At 46.9% G+C, this 22,034-nt stretch overlaps 1 protein-coding gene across 5 annotated transcripts in view; it reads left to right on the top strand.

Moving 5' to 3' along the window:
- lt (vacuolar protein sorting-associated protein light) overlaps positions 1-22,034 on the top strand; it is a 635,043-nt gene that overhangs the window by 505,460 nt on the left and 107,549 nt on the right. For all 5 annotated transcript variants that reach the window (XM_075896022.1, XM_075896056.1, XM_075895809.1 and 2 more), the window contains one exon: positions 21,729-21,773. In XM_075896022.1, coding sequence (XP_075752137.1) covers positions 21,729-21,773 — 45 coding nt within the window. The remainder of the gene's footprint in view (positions 1-21,728; positions 21,774-22,034) is intronic.

Below are 22,034 nucleotides of genomic sequence, written 5' to 3'. Positions count from 1 at the left end.
GGACCTCGCTCTATGATACCTGACATTTACGTACAATTCTTTGCGCCATGACACCGCTGGTTACTCCACATTTTTCCTGTTGTTCAGCCACAAACTCCCATTGCTCGTCGATACAGTCATTCCGTTGCCAGGAGCTCCAACCCCAGAATATGCCCTGGATGCCATCAACCCGGCTGCCCATGCACGGGTAGCTACTCGTGCTCGCTTTCTGACCTTCCAAGAAAACCAACGGCGTTGGTATGATCAACGACACCGCAATGTGCACTTTTCGCACGGTTCGTTGATTCTGCTCTGGTCTCCAACCAGGCATGTTGGCCTGTCTGACAAACTGCTCTCTAGGTACACAGGACCATGCAGAGTGCTTCATGCAGTGACTCCCATCACTTATGAAATCGCTCGTGCTGCCTCGTCGTCTTCATCCACCTCTCGGGCCAGCGACATCGTACATGTCACACGCCTGAAGCAGTACCACTCACCCAACAATGTTGACATCTAGATGCGCTGAAACGGCTCCTTTGCCGACGGGGGTTCTGCTACATGCAGGCTGCTGCAATGAATATTGTGAATGGGCGTGTGCACCCGACGAAGAGAAGGAAGGTCGCTTGCGGCTCGAGCACGGAACCAGACTGGCTAGCACTGTAACCACTTTTGCAAATATATTTTGTAAATATGTTTGCAATATAATGACTTGTTACGTAACAATATCGAAACAGGCTACTTGAAGTTGAAGGTCCTACCCTACATCCCCAACCCCTGACGTTGTTTTAAGTGCCAGCGTTTTGGTCACAACTTTCAGAGCTGCCACGGCTGTCAAACCTGTGCAAAGTGCAGTTTATACGAACATGCTACAGACAACTGGGAAGAAAAAACTCCCCACTGCACCAACTGCGGCGGAAGACACCCTGCTTACTCTCCCACATGTCCTCATGGAAACATGAAAAAGAAATGCTTGGACTCAAAGTAAACGAAACCATCTCGTTTAGGGAGAGGCGCAAGCATCTACCTTTGCAGGGTCCTTCGTTCGCGGAGGTGGCATCAAAGGGGGCAGTGTGAACAAAATCCGCAGCGCCCGCACGTACCACACAAAGTAGATGGGGGGCAGTGCCACTCACCCCCTCAGCGGAAGTAGCACAGGATCTTCTGCCACCAAAAGGCTTGCAGGCCTCCGGACCTGAAGCCCCAGGGCTTTCTGCTTTGACAGATAGCCTTAATACTTCCGTGCCTGCATGCGTGAACCGCGAGCAGGCATCCAGCACCTCGTCCGAGGTGATGGACACAACAGCAAGTCCAACGGTGTCTTCGGTGCCAAAGCACAGGTGCGGCTCTTTGGAGCGCGCCAGAAAGTCAAAAATTATCATTACGGGGCCTGACAAGGCTTCTTGACTTGACGTAATACTTCTTTAGTACACACAGCACTCATTTACAATCAAATCAAAATGGATACACAAATAATACAATGGAACGTCAGAGGGCTGCTTAGAAACCTCAACGATATCCAGGAACTCTTACACAATCATTCGCCAAGAGAGCTGTGTGAACAAAAGACACGCTTAAATTCCAAAAACATCAATTTTCTTCTTCGTTATGTAATATTCAGAAAGGACCACAGTGATGCTGTTGCATCATCTGGTGGTGTGGCTATATAGTTGATCAGTGGGTAGCGTGAACACATCTACCACTACAAGCATCCCTTGAGGCAGTGGCTGTTCGAGCAGTTTTTTTGAACAAACTTGTCACCGTCTGCTCGCTTTACATATCTCCACAGTACCGTCTGGAAAAACATGAATTCCAGTCTCTGATAGATGAACTACCGGAACCTTATGTGGTCCTTGGAGGCAGGCTTCAATGCACATAATGGTCTATGGGGCAACTTTTGCTGCGATGCACAAGGTCGCCTAACCAAACAGTTCGTCTTTTCTTGGGTTGCCTATCTGTTGAATAGGAAAGAGCCAACATACTTTAGCTTTGCCAACAAAACTCGGTGTGCACATGTACCCAACTCTTTCATTTGCGCCGCACGTGCAGTCCATCTGCTCAGATGCTCCGCTTGGATTTCTGTGCCGTAATCTAAAATCAGCATCTCCTGACATTAAAAAAACTAGCATACTTGACATACGTACGCCCAAAGGTCGAATATGCATCGTTCATTTAGAATCCATCCCAGGCATATCTCGCTAACGAACTAAAATCAGTCCAAAACCGCGCTGCCCGCTTTATAACCTCACAGTTCTCCAAAGAAATCAGCATTACCGCCCTAAAACAATCAATCCAACTACCATCTCTCGTGTCACGCCGCCTGATCTCGCGCCTATGCCTCCTGCACAGTTTCTTTTTCTGCCGGAAATCAAGACACGAACTTTTACGGCCACCTAACAGAACTTCTAGCATTAAGCATTCTATCCCCATTGCACCAATCAACGGCCATGCATCTGCAATGAACGACTCCTTTTCCCCCCAAGCAATTGCACTTTGGAATCGCCTCCCCGACTCCATAGTTGCGACACCTGACAGCACATCATTCCGCACAAAATTGGAATCCCACTTTGATTCCACCCAATAACCCATGGCTGTAGATATATCCTACCAGCGTACTGTATGTATAATTTTTTTGCCACGTTGTTTGTACTCTAGTTCCCAGTCAAAAGTTTTTTTTGTTTATTGTTTGATTAGTTTTTGTCGTCATTATTGACCAAACTACCATATGCGTATTTAGAACTGTACTGTATATATTAATTTGTTCACATTGAATTGTACACCCACACAGTGTATTTGTTGCCCCCCCCCCCCTTACGTATGTTGCCCCCCTTATGTGTATTGTTTATAATAATTTATTCACATTGAATTGTACACCTGCACAGTGTATTTGTTGCCCCCCCCCCCCCACTTATGCAATGCCCTCGGGCCTTTAAGGATGCAATGAATGAAAGGAATGAAAAAAAAAAATGACAGTGGCTTAGCTCAGCTATGCCAAGATATACGTAGCATTAGCAAAGGTTTGGCTGATTTTTCTTAGCTTTCCAGTTTGCTAAGCTTTCCAAAGTGCTTTCCAGAAGAGTAGCTTGATTATCATGCTTACTGGTGCTGCAATGACACACGTATATTTATTTTGCCTGGCAAATACTTCGGTATCCAATGAGTTAAGTTTCTTCGCTCTACAGCACCGTTGAGCAGCATTTGCACTCTCCTTCTCCATGGCTATACCACAGGGGCAAACGCCAGTCAGAGGCACTATGCGGCTCTAGCGCAGTGTCAGATGGCGACTGCACAGGGAAGGCGTGGACATCGGCATCCATATGTCTACCAAGCTATGACGGCATTCTTCTGGAAAGTGCACACCGGCGGCGGTGGGTCGCTAGCGGCCGTGGCCGAGTGCGAGGGAGGTGCCCGCTCCTGTGCGTGACACCACTGATCCTCTGCGCAGCGCATCGAATCGCACGCAAACCGGCGGCGAGTCGCGCGCGGCCGCGACGGAGTATCATTGCGCATGCGCAGACCAGTGCCACGAGAAATTGGCTCAGCGAGGCCAGTGTAGCTAACGCGACAAAACTGACTCATGCATAGATCTCAGCATTGTGTCCCCATCGCTTGTACCCCTGCTTCAATAGGAGGTGATCAACAATCCTTTTCAACGTGACCACTTTCCGATCATTCTAAGCACATCGATATACAAAGGTCTTCCACAAGTTCCCAGATGGCAGACAGACAAAGCGGCCTTGGAAAAGTTTAGAGAAGCTACTTGCTTAAGTTGGTTGAACATTTATGTATTAAGAATTAAGTATTAAGACTTTTTGACAGTGTTTCTTATTGATGCTCCAACAAAGTGTACCCACAAACTGGACTGTCTGCCAGGCCACACATTTCTTGATGGCAAAGTGAGTGTCGGAATGCACGTAGAAATCAAAATAAAACATGGAAGCTTCTTCGGGACTCTCCGTCAGCGGAGGACGCGCCGACAGGCCAGAAGGAAAAGTTGGAACAAGTAACTTTATATCAGGCATCAATTCATATACACAGGAGGCTAAAGTCTGGAACATGGTTAGGAGAATGGCAGGAAGACAAGTACATTCTCTCCCTCTCGTGAACACACTAGGTGACAGCTTGGAACATCAAGTAAACTTCCTCGGTGCACACTTCGAACAAGTGTCCAGCTCGTCACACTATAGTGAAGCTTTCCAAAAATATAAAACATGAATTGAAAAGCAGAAACTAGAATGCAAATGTACAAAATACGAGGCTTACAACCAGTCTTTTAGCTTAGCTGAGCTACAGACATCGCTGGGTTGCTGCAGTGATTTGTCCCCTTGTTCTGATCATGTGCTTTACGAGATGTTGAAAAACTTACCTCCGAAAGTCGAAAAACTTTACTCTCCCAGTGTAATGCCATATGGTCTTCCGGTGAGGTCCCTGCTTCTTGCAAAGGGGCCATTGCAATTTCAATTCTGAAAAACGGCAAGGATCCATTCTCTGTAGCGAGTTACAGGCCAATCGCACTAACAAGTTGCTTGTGTAGGCTTTTCGAAAAGATTATTAACCGTGGATTACTACATTTCCTGGAAACAAACAACCTTCTGCACCCATACCTGTGTGGTTTTCGCGAGGGCAGATCCACTACTGACCACGTGTCACCTATTGAGACACAAATTAGCGACGCTTTTGTTCATAAGCAGATTTTTCTTTCAGTATTCTTAGATGTGGAAAAGGCATACGACACCACATGGCACTTTGGCATACTGCGAGACCTCTCACATTTAGGTGTCCGAAGCAACATGCTGAGCATACTCGAAAGCAATTTGTCCAACTGTACTTTTCATGTCCTGGTAGGGAATGTTTTGTCACGAACATTTGTCCAGGAGACTGGAGTGCCGCAAGGTAATGTCTAGAGATGCACACTTTTTATTATAAAAATGAATACTTTGCATTCCTACATTCCATGCAATATGTCGACAAAGGATTGCCCTGTCGTTGTGCGTCGAGAAAATGGGTTGGAAAATGTCTCGTTTTAGTTGCAAGAGGATATCTTGCGCAGACAGGTGTGGCCTAAAGCCAAACATGGAATCTGCGAAATACCCCTTGCGCTCGAGGTACGTGGCGAGACGGTCTCTAACCATTATTTCCATTAATTTGCCGACACATGAAGTTAATGATATAGGTCTGAGGTTGTCCGTGCTGATTTGCTTGCCTGGTTTGGAGATGAGTGTGACAACTGCTGTTTTCCATTCAGTTGGCAGTGGTTGGCCATCCCAGATCGCGTTAATGTACTGCAATAGATGCCGATAAGAATCGTCTGACAGATTTGCTAACAGTTTTACCGTGATCAGGTCTCGGCCCGGGGCAGTGCCCCTGCGCATTTTTTTCAGTGCTGCTTTCAGATCGCACATTTCGAAAAAGGCATCCAGCTGACTGTTTTCTCTACCTGCGTATTCATATGCGTTCCTGTTGAAATCCGTGGTGCGACATAGGTATCTAGCACACAAAGCATCAGCCAGCTGGGAGTTGGTTCCTTGAAAACTGTGCAGGGCTCGACGGAGCCGCTTTTGCGCTTCTCTGGTTTGGGCGGGGTCCACGAGAGTTCGAAAAAGCTGCCATGCTTTCCTTGTATTCATTTTCTGAGCTACAACATTGCATCATTCTGTCCAATTGGATTCGTTCAGTTGTGCAGCATATTCCTCCGCTTGCTTACTCAACTCGGCTATTCTAAGTTTAAGCTTGCGGTTGAATTTGTTTTTCCGCCATCGTTTAGTTAAGCTTCGGCAGGCGTCCCAAAGGTGGAGCAGGTACTTATCGACGGAGGGGGTGTCTTCCGTGGTCTTCATAGTTTTAAGACACTTGGAATTGGCTGCAAGGAGCTGATTTTCCCATCCCGTATATCCTCCCGCCCCTGGCACAGAGGAGATCACCTGTGAGCGGAAGGCTGTCCAATCTGTCAGCTTAGCTTGGCTCCATGTTCTACGCCCTATGTTGGCGGAGAGTGCGATTTTGAGGAGACAGTGATCACTGCTGAGCGTTTCTTCTAAGTTTTCCCATGTTGCGTAGGAAATGTTCTTAGTCAGTGATAGATCCGGGCAAGTATCTCAGTTTACAGAATTCCCAATTCTAGTGGGTTTCATCGGATTTGTGAGAAGCGATAGACGAAGAGTGGATATGAGTTCTGCCAATTTCCGTCCCTTGGGGACTTCGCGGGTGTAACCCCAGTGATAGCTGGGGGCGTTAAAGTCACCCAAAATCACCAGCGGGTACTTATCTGCTTCCTTAATCGCTTTATAAAACATTTCGTTGAAGACGCATTGCCTAGATTTTGGAGAACTGTATACATTTAGAATGTACAAGCTAGGATTTCGTCTTTTATTGGGAAGGACTTTGACCATTGTGTATTCATGCGCCTCTGAGAGATCAAGGTCTATCTGACAAGCGGTATACTCCTCGTGTACGAGAACACAGGTGAACGCACTTCCCTGAAGTGAGTTGTAACTAGGCAATTTCGCCTGTAAGCCGATTTCTTGTAGCGCCAAAACTGCAGGGGTAAAATGTTGATTCTGCAGGAAAAGGTTAAGAGTGGCCCTCTTTTTCTTATCTTTAAACCCTCTGCAGTTCCACTGGAAAATATCGAGTTGCTGTTGTTTGGACCTTTTATTATTATGCTTAGAACTGTCTGCCATCATGGATTTATTATTGAGGAGGTGTCATTTTCGCCACTGCAGCCAGCGTGCGAGCCTGGAGAGGCGTTGGGGACTCAGTTTGGTTGTTAACGGTTGGGATATGTTGCTCTCGGATTCAGAATTTGCCAGGCTACGATGAACAATTTTGCGTCTGGGTTCTTCCGTTGTCTTAATGCTAGTTTTGAGTTGGTCCAATTGGGGTATGAGCCAAATTTAAATGGTTTGTAGTACACTGGCTGTGAGAATTGGCAAAACTCTCTGCTTGAGGTCTTGCATAGTCGCTTGGACTGATAGGTTCAGCTGCTGTGGAATAATTTCTTGTACTGTAAGCTTGGTTTGTTCTAGGATCATTTTGCTCTGCTCCTCAAGTTTAGTCTCTAGTCTGCTTAGTCGACCTTCTATGTCGTTCGAAGCACCTACTACAGTTTTAGACACACCAGTGTTACCCGATACGTCTTAATGAGTGTCCTGCTCATCGTCCGAGCAGTCAGAGGTGTGCATAGCCACCAGTTGCGACTCTGGTGGAGGAGTAGCAGCATGCGACGCCTTCAGCCGCCGATTTTCGCGTTCCAGAGTTTCAATGCGTTTTTTCATGGCTTCCAATTGTTTTGAATCGGGATTGGAGGAGGAGGCAGTGGTGGTGATGGGAGACTGAGAGGAGACCCCTACCCAATTGCTCGCCTCTTTGGGCGGGTTTGCCAGTGACGGGAAATCCTCGGCGCCGAAGGTAGGCGGCCTCGACTTCTGTCCGGCTGGGGCTTTGATCGGCTTGGGCTTGGCATGAGCTTCGCTTTTTCGTCCGTCTTGAGAGGTGCTGAGGGCTCTTCTTTCGTTTTTTTTAGTTTATGCTGCCGCTGTGGTAGAGCGGGCTTCCATGCCTTCCAGAATTTTCTGACGCACTGCGCAGAGCTGGTGAAAGGGTTTTCACCGCATATAAACCACTCGGGTTGACAGTCGTGCTTCGCGAGGCCCTCCAGAGTGAGTTCCAGCTTCGCACCACAGTGAATGCACTGCTGATTGTCCGGATTGGGGCATGCATCCAGTCTGTGGCCCACTGTTCCACACCGGTAACATGCCGGAACCGTTTTCTTGTAGTAGCGCACTGGCACGTTTTTACAGCAGTAGTGAATGAATCTTGAAATGCAGCGTCCTTTGAAGGTCACCACTGCAACGTTGGATGTTCCGAGTTTCCGCACATACAAAATTTCGCCGTCGATCCACTCGAGCTTGCGTCAAAGGGATTCCGAAGTTTCATTGTCTGCGACGGTGACGACACCCTTGCAGGTTTCTCCGGCTGATTTCAAATGTCCTTGAAATGGTACGTGGCGGTCCCCGATCGTCAGCGTGATGTCCCCGATGAGCTTCGAGGCCAGGCTTTCCGTTTTCACACCTACAAGAACAATGTTTTGGTCCCTCACCGGCCCACGGAGATACCAGCGTTCGTGGTGCTGCCGGTGAAGCGTTGCACTGCGGTGCCAATCCCACCTGGGCCCAACGCAGCATGCAGATCCATGGTTATTTTTGGTTTAAGCACAATAACCAACTCGTCCGAACGGATTCGAGGCGTGTGCGTTGGCTTGCACGTCGCCAGCTGCCGTGGGGACTCAACGCAAACTGTGGGTGTTGATCCTGTTTTGCAAGCCTGTGGCTGGGCGGCGGCCGTTGAGCCTCGGCGCTTCATTTTAGTGAGCTTCTCTTGCAGTTGGCGAACCATGATCTGAAGATATTCGTCTTCACCTGGTATGGGGGTCTTCCCGTGTTCCTGCCACCTCGATGTTAACCCACTGCATCGTGCCGCGGTCGTAGCCCGTTTTCGTGGACGCTGCCATGGCTGGGGAGCCCGGGCGTAAGCCTCGTCGGCGTTGGGCTCAGCTGGGCTCGGGCGTCGCGTGATGTTCAACCAGTCGTGGATTGCCGGAAAATGGGCCTACCTGGATAAAATAGGTATCCAGAAATTCCTGACGACTTCGCTGAAATGCTGAAACCAGTCTCTGGTGGATATTGTTGCAAAGCGCGCCTCCGACAACGTTACGAAGGGCGCCACGAAATCTCACCGCTGCAACCACTGTTACGAAAGACGGCGACGCCAATACGGTCCCGAAGGCACCACTGCTTCGAACTCCGCCGAGAAGGTCACCAGCCGTTTGGTAGCGTAGGTTTCTCAGCTCGCAACTGTTTCTGCGCAGAGCTGATAGACGAGCGGACAAGACGACAGTGAGTTAAACAAGGTTTATTTACAGCATATATACAGAGGCGTTACAAATTCGGCACTGGGGCCGACAGTTTAGAGACGCGAAGAGCCGAGCTCTCTTCTCTGACACATAAGTCAACTGCTTGCGACGCGCCGCAGGGCTTTTTTTATATGCACCGAGTGGATTCTTTGAGTAACCAAATGTCCAACCAGAAGCGCCGCTGGTCATGAGGTCAGAATCCTTCAATGTGGTTGTCGCTGCGCTGCACGTGGCTGCACCCAAGGACGAGTGACGTCGCCACGCATTGCGTCAGACTCGCCAGACAGGAAGGCGCCAATTGCTTGCTCGACGGGCTCGCTGGCTGAGGTGACTCACTGTGCGTGCGTGGCAGAGAGGCACCGCCGCGTGATGACGACGTTGAGTTGTTCGCATCAGGCGGGCTCGCGGGCTGGCCTTGACACAGATTGCTTTTTTCAGAGGCATGGACGTTCGCTGTGGACTCGCAGGCATAACAGCACCTCCGCCGCTAGACAATGCGCCGGAAAGACGAGCTGGTTCCTTGTTGCTCGGATGTCAGGTGCGCTCGTTCGCCAGGTCCCTCCAGGTTCGTCTCCAGGGCCATGGGGAGAATGCAGCTCCAGACTCTGTTCCGGGAACACATCCCGTTCTTGAGGACGGATCCCAGCTCCACTGGCTTGTCGCCACAACTTGTCGACCAGCTTCGCTCATCTCTTCTGACGATCTTTGGTTTCAGCACTTGTCGATGGTTCTGCAACTTGTCAAGAATGATTCGACAACACACGACACAAGCAAGTGCCCTCGGTCACCCGACAGAACACCAGACAAAGTATAGTACAACACATACCTAGCTACGTGTCTATCGGAATTTCGTTCCCTCGACATCAAGAGGCACATGTGGAACACAAGACTCTTAAAATAAGAACTCAATTTTTTTTACACGTGCAACCAGGTAACGAAATAGAATAGAACATAAAGTTGGCTCCTTGAGCTTACTCTAGACGAGAGCGCTCAGCTAAGGCCGTGATGAGGACAAAATTTTGCCCCGAATCGCCAGCGAGAAACCGAAAGGTGGAGAAGGTACTAACTAAACGCACGGCTCAATGCGTCTGCATTAGCGTTTAGCTTTCCTTTTTTGTAGCGAACGTCACAGTTGTGCTGTTGGAGTATCATGCTCCACCTCAGTAACCGGCCACTTTTAGGCGACATGTTATTTAACCAGGTTAGAGGACAGTGGTCCGTTTCAACCACAAATCTCAAACCGGAGACATAACAAGCTAGCTTTTGAACGGCCCACACGAGGCAGGCGCATTCCTTTTCAGAGGTACTGTATGCCTCTTTCCTGCCGCTGAGTTATCGACTTGTATAAATACAAAACTGGCCTTTCGTTACCAGCACTGTCTTCCTGGCACAATACAGCTCCCATGCCGCGATCACTCGCGTCGCATTGAATCACAAATCTCTTAGAGAAATCGGGTGCCATGAGAACGAGCTTTTCGCTTAGGGCCTGTTTTAGCTGGCAAAACGCATTCTCCTTTTCTGAGTCCCATACTACTTTAACCGGCTCGGATTTTGCGTCAGTTAGAGGGCTGGCAATGCTAGAGTAATTTTGCACGTAATGCTGATAGTATCCAGCCAGGCCCAAGAATGCCCTTATTTCAGATTTTGTGGTTGGTCATGGATAGCTCACGACGACAGCTACCTTAATTTCTGAAGGTCTACGCCGGCCACGCTCCACAACGTGCTCCAGGTAAGAACCTCGCCACACCCTAGGTGACATTTAGTAGGTTTCACGGTAAGGCCAGCCTCTTTCAACCTGTTCAGCACGGCGCGTAAATGCTCGACATGTTCTTCCCAGTTGCTGGAGAAGATGGCGACATCGTCAAGATACGGCAGAGCGAACTCAGAGAAGCCTTTAAGAACGCAGTCCATTAAGCCTGAAAAACAAAAGGGCGCATTTTTCAATCCAAAGCTCAGCTTAAGTGGACGATACGTTCCAATTGGAGAAACAAATGCGGCATAGCGGCTAGCACGCTCTGTAAGGGGGACTTGCCAATACCCTCGCACGAGGTCTAACATGAAAATATAGCTGGACTGTGACACAGTTTTCACCCTCTCCTCTAGGTTTGGTATCAAGTAAGTTTGGTCTCGAGTTATGGCGTTAAGACGCCGATCTTTTCCTTGCACCTGAACCAATATTAGAGGAGATGTATAGTCACTCTCGCCCGGTACTATGACTCCCAACTCCAGCATTTTATCGATCTCCTCTTTCATGATCTGCTTTTGCATAAGGGAACAACGATACGGCTTGCTACGGATTGGGTCCTCACAAGTTAGCTCGATATCATGTTCGATCACTGTTGTGTTTCCGGGACGGTCCGGAAACACGTTTTCAAACTCGAAAACAATCCTTCTCAGGTCCTCATTTTGGACTTCACTTGACCTAGGCCTTAGGCTCTAGGTTCAACTGCTCCAAGATTACCTTCAATCCCCTTTCGATTACATCACTAGAACTCAAAATTTCTGCTCCCTCTTCCTCTGAAGCATTCAACAGCAAATTTACGACCGCTTGACGTTGAACGTATTGTTTCATCACGTTACTGTGGTAAATTTTGTTTGGCCGCCTTCCTAATTTCACTTCATAATTGGTATCAGAAAGCTTCGATATTACTTTGGCGGGCCCTTCCCAATGAACCTCAATCTTGTTCTTTTTAGACGGCCGCAGCAGCATTACCTTACTACCAACTTCAAAAGCACGCTTCTTCACCGATTTATCGTAGTACTCCTTCAACAACACTTGTGCAGCCTTCATATGGCTTTCCACAAGATCTTTCGTTTTTCCAAGCCTCTGAACGAGGTCTAGAACATACGCAACTACATTAGGGTCCTCATCGAATCGCTGCCAGGACACGCGTAGCATTCGCAATGGTGTTCTCAAACTCCTGCCATACACAAGCTCTGCAGGGCTAAAACCAGTGCTCTCATGAGAAGCTGATCTCAAAGCGAACATAGCGGGAGGAATACACGCTTCCCAGTCACATTCGTGCTCGTAGCAGAGAGCTCTTAGTATCCGTTTCAGAACAGAATGCATACGCTCTACCGGATTAGATTGCGGGTGATGGATCGAGCTGTGCACTACTTTTATTCTACATTTATCCATAAAGGTAGAGGTAAGGCAGCTGGTGAAGACACTACCATTGTCGCATTGGAATTCAGAAGAAAATCCGACGCGTGCAAATATAGATAGCAGTGCATCCACGACATGAGGAGAATTGAGCTCCTTAAGTGGTATCGCTCTCGGAAATTTTGTGGCTACACAGAGAGCCGTCAGGATGTACCGACAACCTTGCCTTGACTCTGGCAGTGGCCCGACAATATTAATTACTAGGTGCCGAAAAGGTTCTGTGATAATTGGCACAAGCTTCATGGGTGCCTTCCACTTGTTCGTGGATTTCCCCGCTCTCTAACAAGTGTCGCATGAGCGTACAAAGTCTTCGATATCCTTTCAGCAAAACGGCCAATAAAACTCAAGGGAAACTCTAGCCTTGGTCTTTGTCATATCGAGATGCCCTGCCAACGCATTTTCATGCGCCAGTTCCAATAGGTGGCGGCGATACTTTTGTGGCACCAAGAGCTGTTCATACTTGCTGCCTTGCACATTTGTGTAGCTCCGATACGGGGGCCCTGCCTTCTCAAAAAATGAAACATTCTTTTTCTTTTTCCTTATGTTTACGCTTTCCGTTAGTGCTTTTATCGAGAGGTCCTCGCGCTGCTCTCGAATGAGCGTTTCTCGATCAACCCTCGACAGCTCACTCCAACTTTCCGCTACAGGCGAGAGCGTTGCACCCCTTTCGCTCTCACTCAATGGCGCCATGTCGTCTCCCCCTGCTACGAAAACCGCGCCAATCGCTTCAGCGACGGGCTGCTCGAGTGACTGCTCACATGACTCACACGGAGAATTTCCTCTCTGAGGTTCCGTCGACTTGCCGCCAAGGTCACTTGAAGGTTCACAGCATTGAACAAGATCAAGCTCCTGCGAAAGCTTCCGCGCTTGCGATCGCCTGAGGGCCATGTACGCTAAGTTGGGGAAGAACGATTTACCCTGCTCTTCGAGAAGCTGCTCTGAGTTATTAGAGAAAAGATAAGGAAAACTACCGGGAAGCGCGACAGACACAGTCGCTTCGGTGCGAAGCTTACCGAACGGGCCTTCAATGACAACTGTAGCGATTACTAAGCAAGCACTCTGCTCCTCGGCGACTTGCCTAATCCACGCGCATTCTCCTGTAAAGTCGTCCGGAGACACCAATGAAGGATGGACAACGTCCATGGTTGCCGCCAAGTCTCTAAGTGCTCGACATGTTTTCCCATTCACACTAATTGCTTCGAGATACGGCTCTAACAACCGCATGTTCTTTTCCGATTCTCGGATTGTTGCATAAGCAAACTTTTGCTTACAGTTTATCGCGATGTGCCCTTCCTTTTTGCAGTTGTAGCAGATTAGCGGCTTCCATGATTCAAACGCCCGTGTGGTATCAGTGCATTGTTTAGGAACCTCACTCGATTTCTCCGCTTCCGTTTGCCCCTTCCCCTATGGTGTCCTTCGTAAGAGACGGGTCCTTCTTGAAATTACAGTGCGGAGCGGGTTTCCGTTGATCAGGTTTCTTTGAAAAGCCCTCTTTCCTTTCATCCTTTTCAACGCGCACTGTCCTGCTATGCAACTTTCGGCGAGTATAATACTCCTCAGCTAGCTCTGCTGCCTTGTTTAGCTGTACTTCACCAAGTTTGTCCTGCAGCCAAAACTTGACATCCTTCTCGATGCAGTGGTAGAATTGCTCCAATGCAATGCATTCTACCACTTTATCGCGGTCGTCATAAACACCTTCGCCCTTGAGCCATTCAATTAAATTGGCTTTAAGACTAAACGTGAAGTCAATGTGCGACTCATTCCCCTTTTTAGCATACCGGAACCTTTGCCTGAAAGCCTCGGGTGACAACTTATAACGTCTCAAGAGCACTTCCTTAACCTCGTCATAGCTCTCAAATGCTTTCCTCGACAAGCAAGTTATCGCGTTGGACACTTTGCCGGGAAGAACAGCTAACAGGTTCCGCGCCCAAAGAGACCGCTCCAAAGCATTTTGCTCACAGACGTGTTCAAACTTGACGAGATACTGCGCCATGTCCTCGCCTACTACGAACGGTGGTTATTGGTCGCGAATTCTCTGGCCGCTGACCTGAACTGTCGCAGAAGCTACGCTAGGCGCCTGCGAACACTGTAGGATTGCCAATTCTATTCGTTTCAACTCAAGGCGCTCCTGTCTCTCGGCCTCCTCACGGCGTTCTCGCCTTTCAGCTTCTTCACATTTGCCAACTTCTCGCCTTTCAGCGTCTTCACGTTCGCGAGCTTTTACTTCCCACCTTTCAGCCTCCTCGCGGCGTGCTTTGATATCCTCCCAGGCCCCATCGACTTCCTCAGCCGAAACTCCTTCATCTCTCATGATCTCAAGGATCGCTTGCTTTCGTTTCGCACGGCCCAAAGTAATGCCAAGTTCCTCACAAATTTCGATGAGTTCCTTCACTTTAAGGTTCTCCATCGTTCACACTAGCCTCTTGTTGTTTGCCCCTGTTAAGAATTTACTTGCCGTACCCACTATAAGTCTACTAGCAAGACGCGCAAGCAATTTTTAACACTCCTGTGTTTACCCCCTCCGCATTAACTTTGGTTTCAAAGCACTCTGACTTTGTTTGAAACGATCAACGCTCACTCTAATACTTCACACAGCCCTTCTCTAAACTATTACAACCTGAGCTAGAGTAGTCTGTTGAACTGAGGGGAAACGTCAGGCACTCACCGCATCGATGTCGCTGATGCCGGCCGATCCCGCAGCTGCCAACCACTGTTGCGAAGCGCGCCTTTGACGACGTTACGAAGGGCGCCACGAAATCTCACCGCTGCAACCACTGTTACGAAAGACGGCGACGCCAACACGGTCCCGAAGGCTCCTCTGCTTCGAACTCCGCCGGGAAGGTCACCAGCCGTTTGGCAGCATAGGTTTCTCAGCTCGGGACTGCTTCTGCGCAGAGCTGATAGACGAGCGGACGAGACGACGGTGAGTTAAACAAGGTTTATGCACAGCATATATACAGAGGCGTTACAAATTCGGCACTAGTGCCGAGAGTTTAGAGACGCGAAGAGTCGAGCTCTCTTCTCTGACACATAAGTCAACTGCTTGCGACGCGCCGCAGGGCTTTTTTTATATGCACCGGGTGGATTCTTTGAGTAACCAAATGTCCAACCAGAAGCGCCGCTGGTCGGGAGGTCAGAATCCTCCAATGTGGTCGCCGCTGGGCCGGGTCATTCTCATCGAATCTGGAGCCGCTGCGCTGCACGTGGCTGCACCCAAGGACGAGTGACGTCGCCACGCATTGCGTCAGACTCGCCAGACAGGAAGGCGCCGATTGCTTGCTCGACGGGCTCGCTGGCTGAGGTGACTCACTGTGCGTGCGTGGCAGAGAGGCACCGCCGCGTGATGATTCCGTTGAGTTGTTCACGTCAGGCGGGCTCGCGGGCTGGCCTTGACACAGATTGCTTTTTTTCAGAGGCATGGACGTTCGCTGTGGACTCGCAGGCATAACAATATTTGCCAAAAGTCCACAACATTTGTCGATTTCCGACGGAGCCGGCGTGACATGCGCCTGACTGCCGCCGCGACCAATCGCATCTCCAAACGTATGCAATTCACAAACAGAGAGAATGATGTCAGTAATCATATTTTTCTAAATAAGCAATTTTTTCTTTGATAGTGATAGCGAGGGTACACTAATACACTTGTTTGAACCATGTTTCCAGATTTAATGTGCTTTAATCACTGCACATTCATGTTGCATGGTTCCTTTACCAATAATTTGCATGCCTTTCATGTTAGAACAGCCACACACCCGGCGATGTGCAGGCAGATTTGCTTATCGTCCCAAAGTGATAGACGCTTCATGTTCTTTTAAGCAGAACTTGATGCATTGTCTCATTTTTTTTATATACATGCAACTACACGACAATAGTATGCAAGAAGCAACCTTTGCAATGCACAAAGTGAAACAAGATTTATGGCGGGTATAGATGGCACTCCTAGGTTTCCGTCCATCAACCTTGCTACAGTGGCTTCATAGCTTACAGGATGCCAAAAACACATGCTCTGTGGCAACCTTTTTCATGTTGTGCGAGACCTTGAGAAAGTAAACCATCATTTCAACTCTGTTAGCCATCATGAGCAGTTTTGTTAGCACTGCTCATTTCTCTTTCGTTAACTCTTTCAACTTTTCTAGTTTTGTCTCAGTTACTGATTCAAGAATAGTTTTAGGGAAGCCAGCTCAGTCAAAAAAGTTCAACTGGTCCATTTGGAAAAATACTAATTGCCAGCAATTGGTTTTCAACTCATTGGAATTTTGCGACCATTTGGAAACGTACCCATTATATTCAATTGGTAAACTAGTTCATATTCAATGGGTTGTAACCATTTGTGCATAACTGGTGAATAATTCGTTGTTGATGTAGGCTAGGTTTCAATTGGTCATCTAATTGAAGCTAACTGGTGCCCCAAGGGCTAACCAGTTAAAGTGAGCTGGTGTGCAACTGTTATTCCAGGAAACCGTAAATGGTCACCCAGTTGAAACTAGGTGGTGAACAGCTGATTAACCAGTCAAATAGATGTAGTCATTCAAATGAAGCTAGCTGGTGTCCGAATAATTAGCCAGAGTGAGAGAACTGGTGTTCTACCAGTCGGCCAGTCGAAAGTATGTGGTGTTAAATTGGTTAACCAATTGAATAGATGTGGTCATTTAATTCAAGGTAAAGCTGGGGCTCAACTGGTCAGCCAATTGAAATAGGCAGGCTCCTTACTGGTTAACCAGCTGAACGCAAATGGTCACTCAATTAAGGAGAGCTGTTGCTCAACACAAAAAGCCTTTATTAGACAACAATAGTTTGGTGAAAGTGCCTCACACAGAGCGAGCTTCACAGTACAACTTCCAATTTCTGTTAGTAAGAGTATTTGTAGTCGCACTGCTGCCCGTTCTGCTGTAGCTTCTGGAAAGGAGGCTGCTGACACATTCCTTTCGCTCGCGGTTTTTTTTTTTTCATTGTTTAGCATTGCATCAGCAACAATGCAGCCAAGCTGCATAAAAGAAAAATATGATGAGACAGAAAAGAATTAGCTACATGACTGTAGTAATTAACACACTAGTCTATATCACTAGAACTGCACACTCTGGCACTTTCCAACAGGAGTATAGTTCGAGATAGTCCACACTTGAGCATTGGTCCTTAGCCTAACATCATGCATGCGAACGTCGACAGTGCAATTCGGAGGGCGTCATTTGATTGTTGTAGACAAGTTTGGTGACCTCTGCGCGAAAGATGGAAATGTTAGAAATGTAACAAGACTTACCCTGTAAAGTAGCTCTCAAACATGCTTGCTGGGCCTGAGCACCGTGCCTGCTGCAGTCGCGAGCTAACACTAGTTACGGTAACAAACGAAATATGCAAAAAGTGCTCATAATAGGACGGTTACAGTGGTTCAAAAGTAAAATGCTTGCCTTCATTGTAAAAAAATAAGGCTGAATCGATGGATCATGCCAACATGAATACTGCAAAGACGCTGGACATAAAACACACTGGTTAAGCTGGTGACCTTTGTCTGCTGTGGCATGTGTTTACAAAGGAGCGCGGTCTAGTAATGATAACAATGCTGATGGCATTTGCCGCAGTGCATGCATTGTGAGTACATGCACTTTTATGAAAGTTACAAGACTATTGCTTTCTTTTCGTCAAGAAACAATACAAAATTTTGTAATGAGAAATTACTTTTTATATAGTAAAGCATGGTTTGACCTTACTTTATCGCTTCAAATGCTACGTTTTCGGAAGAGTTGTTAGTTCTAAGCCAACGCTTGTTCAGCCACTTTCTTCATTATATTCTCATATGAATCAAGTTCGGTGGTTGCTCAGGTCAGAAAAATGTAAAATGGCATGAAAGTTTTTAGAAGATATCGAGTAAAGTCTTGATGATATGATTATGGTTGATGTGAATTTCACTATAATACGAATTTTAAGGTTGCCTTGGATGGACTACATTATATAAATATATGCCGGGATTTGGTGTTATAAGAACGGTTTCCCCAGCAGCCACAGATGATACCAGATTCAGAATCCTTGAACTTGGCAGGTATGGATCGGCATCAACCTGACCAACTCTCCATTTCAGAAACTAATTTGGCGTGAGTTGATATGCTTTCGTTTTCCAAAACTGAATGGGGAATAATGTTTGACTGCTTCAAACCACGAGCAAACGAAGTGAGAGACTCTTATTGCTGTTCGATGCTGGCTCCTTTCCTATTGTACGAGTGGTGAAGCTAATGAAGCTAAAGTGTGCTAAAGTGCAGACTAGACATGTTTGTTATAATTGCAGTATGCATGTACTATATAAGTCCAATAAAAATAAGTCAATTTTGAAAAATTTAAAGTAAAAAATTGCCTACATTGCTTGTCGCTTGTAGTCCTTGAAAAACTTGTGACAGGTCCTGGAAAGTCCTTGAATATCCTTGAATTTTCGCTTCGGAAACCTGTACAAACCTTGCGTAAGCAAGGAATTGGTCCAGGTTACAAAATCGCAAAGATGAAAAGCGGCGACCTCCTTTTGGAAGTTCGAGACAAGGCACAGTATGACAAGCTATCTAAACTCATATCATTAGGGAACATTCCTGTTTCAGTGGGCCCTCACAAGTCTACAAATGCAGTTCATGGTGTAATTTCTGACGATGGCCTCCTCGAGCTGAGCAAAAGCAAACTGTTAGAAGGATGGCAAGATCAGAATGTTGTGAAGGTACAAAGAATAATCATCATATGTGATGACAAGCAAATCTCTACAAAATACTTCATAAATACCTTTGGAACCAGCGATCTGTCAGAATTCATTGAAACCAGTTATTGCAAGCTACATGTCCGACCCTAAAATAACAAATCCCCGTCGCTGTTTCAAGCGTCAGGGCTTCGGACATGGGTCGTAGAGCTGCAGAGGGCATGCCACATGTGCTACATGGGCATCTAATGAACATCTGTCCAATTCTTACAACTTTGCCGCCCACTGTGTGAACTGCCGAAGGCATCCACGCACCCTACTCGCAAACATACCCCTCCTGGAAAAAAAGAGAAGAAAATAAGAGAGTATAAATTCAACTTGTCGTTTGAAGACAAGCGTTTTGCCTGACATAACTAGTCGTTTTCTTTCTTTGCTGATGAGATGTGCCAAGGTGCCGCAAAACATCTCATTGTGCTCGCGAATTTCACATGAAGTGTGCCCACTATTGCAGCACCAGCGCGCCCGGCTGAAGCAGCCTCAGCTGCTCTGCCCCCGACTAAAGAGGGCTAACAGACTTCAGAGTCTGCCGGACCCAGGGCCTCTGCAAGCGCAGTTAGGTCCGAAATCACTGTGAAAGTGCCTGCCGCGCAGGCACCGTCCACCACCCCGAAAAGGTGATAGATACAAGCCAAACTCCTCTGGCACATGCTGCGCCAAAGGACAGGCGCAACTCTTTGAAGTGCACTGAAAAAGAAAAACACTGCATTACGGGGCCCACAAAAAGGTCCTGTAGCCTGAGGCAACACTTTTGGGCAGACAGCACCTAACTACATGAAACATGGAGACACAAGTTTTACAGTAGAACGTCAGAGGACTCTTGAGAAATCTATGATGTGCAAGAACTTTTACATAAGCGTACTTCAAACGAAGAACACGAATTTTTCATGTCAGTAAACAATGAATCAAAACCAAAACGGGGAGCTGCTTTGCCGTCCATGGTGGGTATCGGGTGACGTCACGAGAATCCGTCGCCAATCACGTCACAAAATCCGCTACCCCCTGCCATGGCTGGCCAGTGTGCAAACATAGCTCACGTGCATCTTCTGACGCGCGAAAAGCAAGTTGGCGATGTCATCCAATGCTGAATCAAGCTGTGCCAACTCGTCTAAACTTATCAGTTCAGCGATGATTGCTGCTACTTTCTGAGCGCAGAAGCATCGCTTTTTGATTTCAACCCTTGGGCACATGAAGTATCTGACATTCAGCGTACCTATTTTCTCTTTGCTGAATATTGTAAGACCCGATGTCAACCACAACTAACACGCTGTATGCAGCTGACAAAACTGAACGGCGCTCGCATTATCGTCGCCTTGTACAAGAAAGCGAGTGCTCTATCCGCCTGCTGGGAAAGATGAGTGTTTAAAAGAGTAGTCTCTTACGTCATATACACAGGGTGGCCCTTGTTTACAAGTGTGATTATAAAATCGGCTACAAATTTTAAAATTTGTTTTCCAAAAACTGAATGACTTGAGGTTGTATAATTTGGTACATATCACCACAGTACCGACGAGATAACATGTTCAAAGTTTTATAAAATCAGTGAATATTGAAAAAACACTAGAGTTCTCTTTTAAAATACAGTAGACTCTCAGTAAAGGGAAATCTGGGAAAGGGAACTTCTGCTTAATAAAATGGAACACGTGCTTTTGATAAAATTGGTTTCGTTCTTGTATTCTGCACCCCTGGTCAGTAACAGAAGTACTCCAGTAAATGGAACTTATTTCATTTGTCTCTTTGGGTTCTATTTATTGAGAGTACTTTATATAGGTACAGGTCACTGAGAACATGGTTTATATGTGAAAGAAATGCAGCTTGTTGTTGGTGCATAGAAGGCATTCCTGTTTCATTCCTTTTCTGCTGAGATAAGCATGATTTTCTGGCATTATATATAAACGTTTTGGTAAAACAAATTGTTGATTTAAATCATATAGTGCACGTATTGTTCAGAAAATGGAAATAGACAACCACTCGTTTGTGGCACAAAGCCACAAGGAAATAAGTAGGTATTTCTCAGAAAGAAAAGGCTCTTATTGGTTGTTTATTTTTTCTTTCTTAATGCTTCTGCCACCTTGAGGGTCTCCGCAGTACCCATTTGTATTGAACAAATCGTTGTGGCTCATGTGGCATTTTGATGATGAAGTTCAACTTTATAAGCAGTATTCTCGCAGAGGCCTGCGATAGAGTGGGGAGCATATGCTTCAGGAAACTACTGTTCAGCTTAGTTAAGTATTTTAGCAAACAGTTACTACCCTAATCGTACATTTACCTGGCATGGCCTTTTGCTGTTTCAGCATGTCTCCATAAAGAGTACTCATTGTGTACTTGATTTTTTAAATGTTTTACACTTGTTGTTAGCTGTAATGCAAATGAGTTCTGCATTGACCTGCTAGCTAATGCTTGATCTGAGCTGACGCTTCGGGGGTTGCTATCACCTGTAAAGTCGTTTGCACCTTGCGGTGCTAATGTGTATCGTGGATAGGCAGCATTTAGGGTTGAAAATCATCGAGTGGTAGATGGCATTGTGCTGGCGTGCGTTTTATAATCATCATCATCATGGTTAGTGTGGTAGCGCCAGCAGGCAAGGCTGGGTGGTGGCACATGAGCAGCTCTCTTAGGCCGTGGGCGCGAGTGATCGTCCGTCGTAGTGGATCCATGAGGATGACACCGATTCCCATGGGCGTCTCGTGGCGAGTCGACAACTACAATTTCACGCTACCTTGTGTTTGCTATTATGTTAATTGAGCGTATTGGAATATTGTATAAGACTACTTTAGCATGTCACTGGTGATCTATATCATTCGGCTGGCGATTTCGTCGATGTAAAAGTCATTGAATAAATGTACGTGATGTTTTGTTTGGTTCAACAGGTGTCTGCTCTGTCCCTGTGTTCCAAGAGCATTCCTCATTGCGAGACTCCACACACTAAACATAATTTCCTTTTTTTTCTACAGATGACCAACTATGCCATGCTTGTAACCGACGAATACTCTCCAAAGGCAAGTTGTTTTTATTTATTTTTGTGACTACAGAAATGCTGTATTTTCAGGAAAAGCAATATCAAGACCTATCGCATGAAGTCAAGAGCTTGGTTTATTCGAATCTAAAGTATGGTTTAAGTTAATGTCAGCTATGTAATATATTCCAGCAAATTGTCACAAGTATGACATCCAGCAATGCCAGTGCAGTTAACCTCGATATAACGAACTTCACAATTCCGTTGACTCTGCCTAGTTGGTTAATCATGAACTTGAAAATAA

This window comes from Rhipicephalus microplus, chromosome 1, assembly GCF_043290135.1.
Source record: "Rhipicephalus microplus isolate Deutch F79 chromosome 1, USDA_Rmic, whole genome shotgun sequence".
NCBI classification, from domain to species: Eukaryota; Metazoa; Arthropoda; class Arachnida; order Ixodida; family Ixodidae; genus Rhipicephalus; species Rhipicephalus microplus.
Note: the sequence above shows the minus strand (reverse complement) of the source record. Positions and strands in the feature narration are given on the sequence as shown.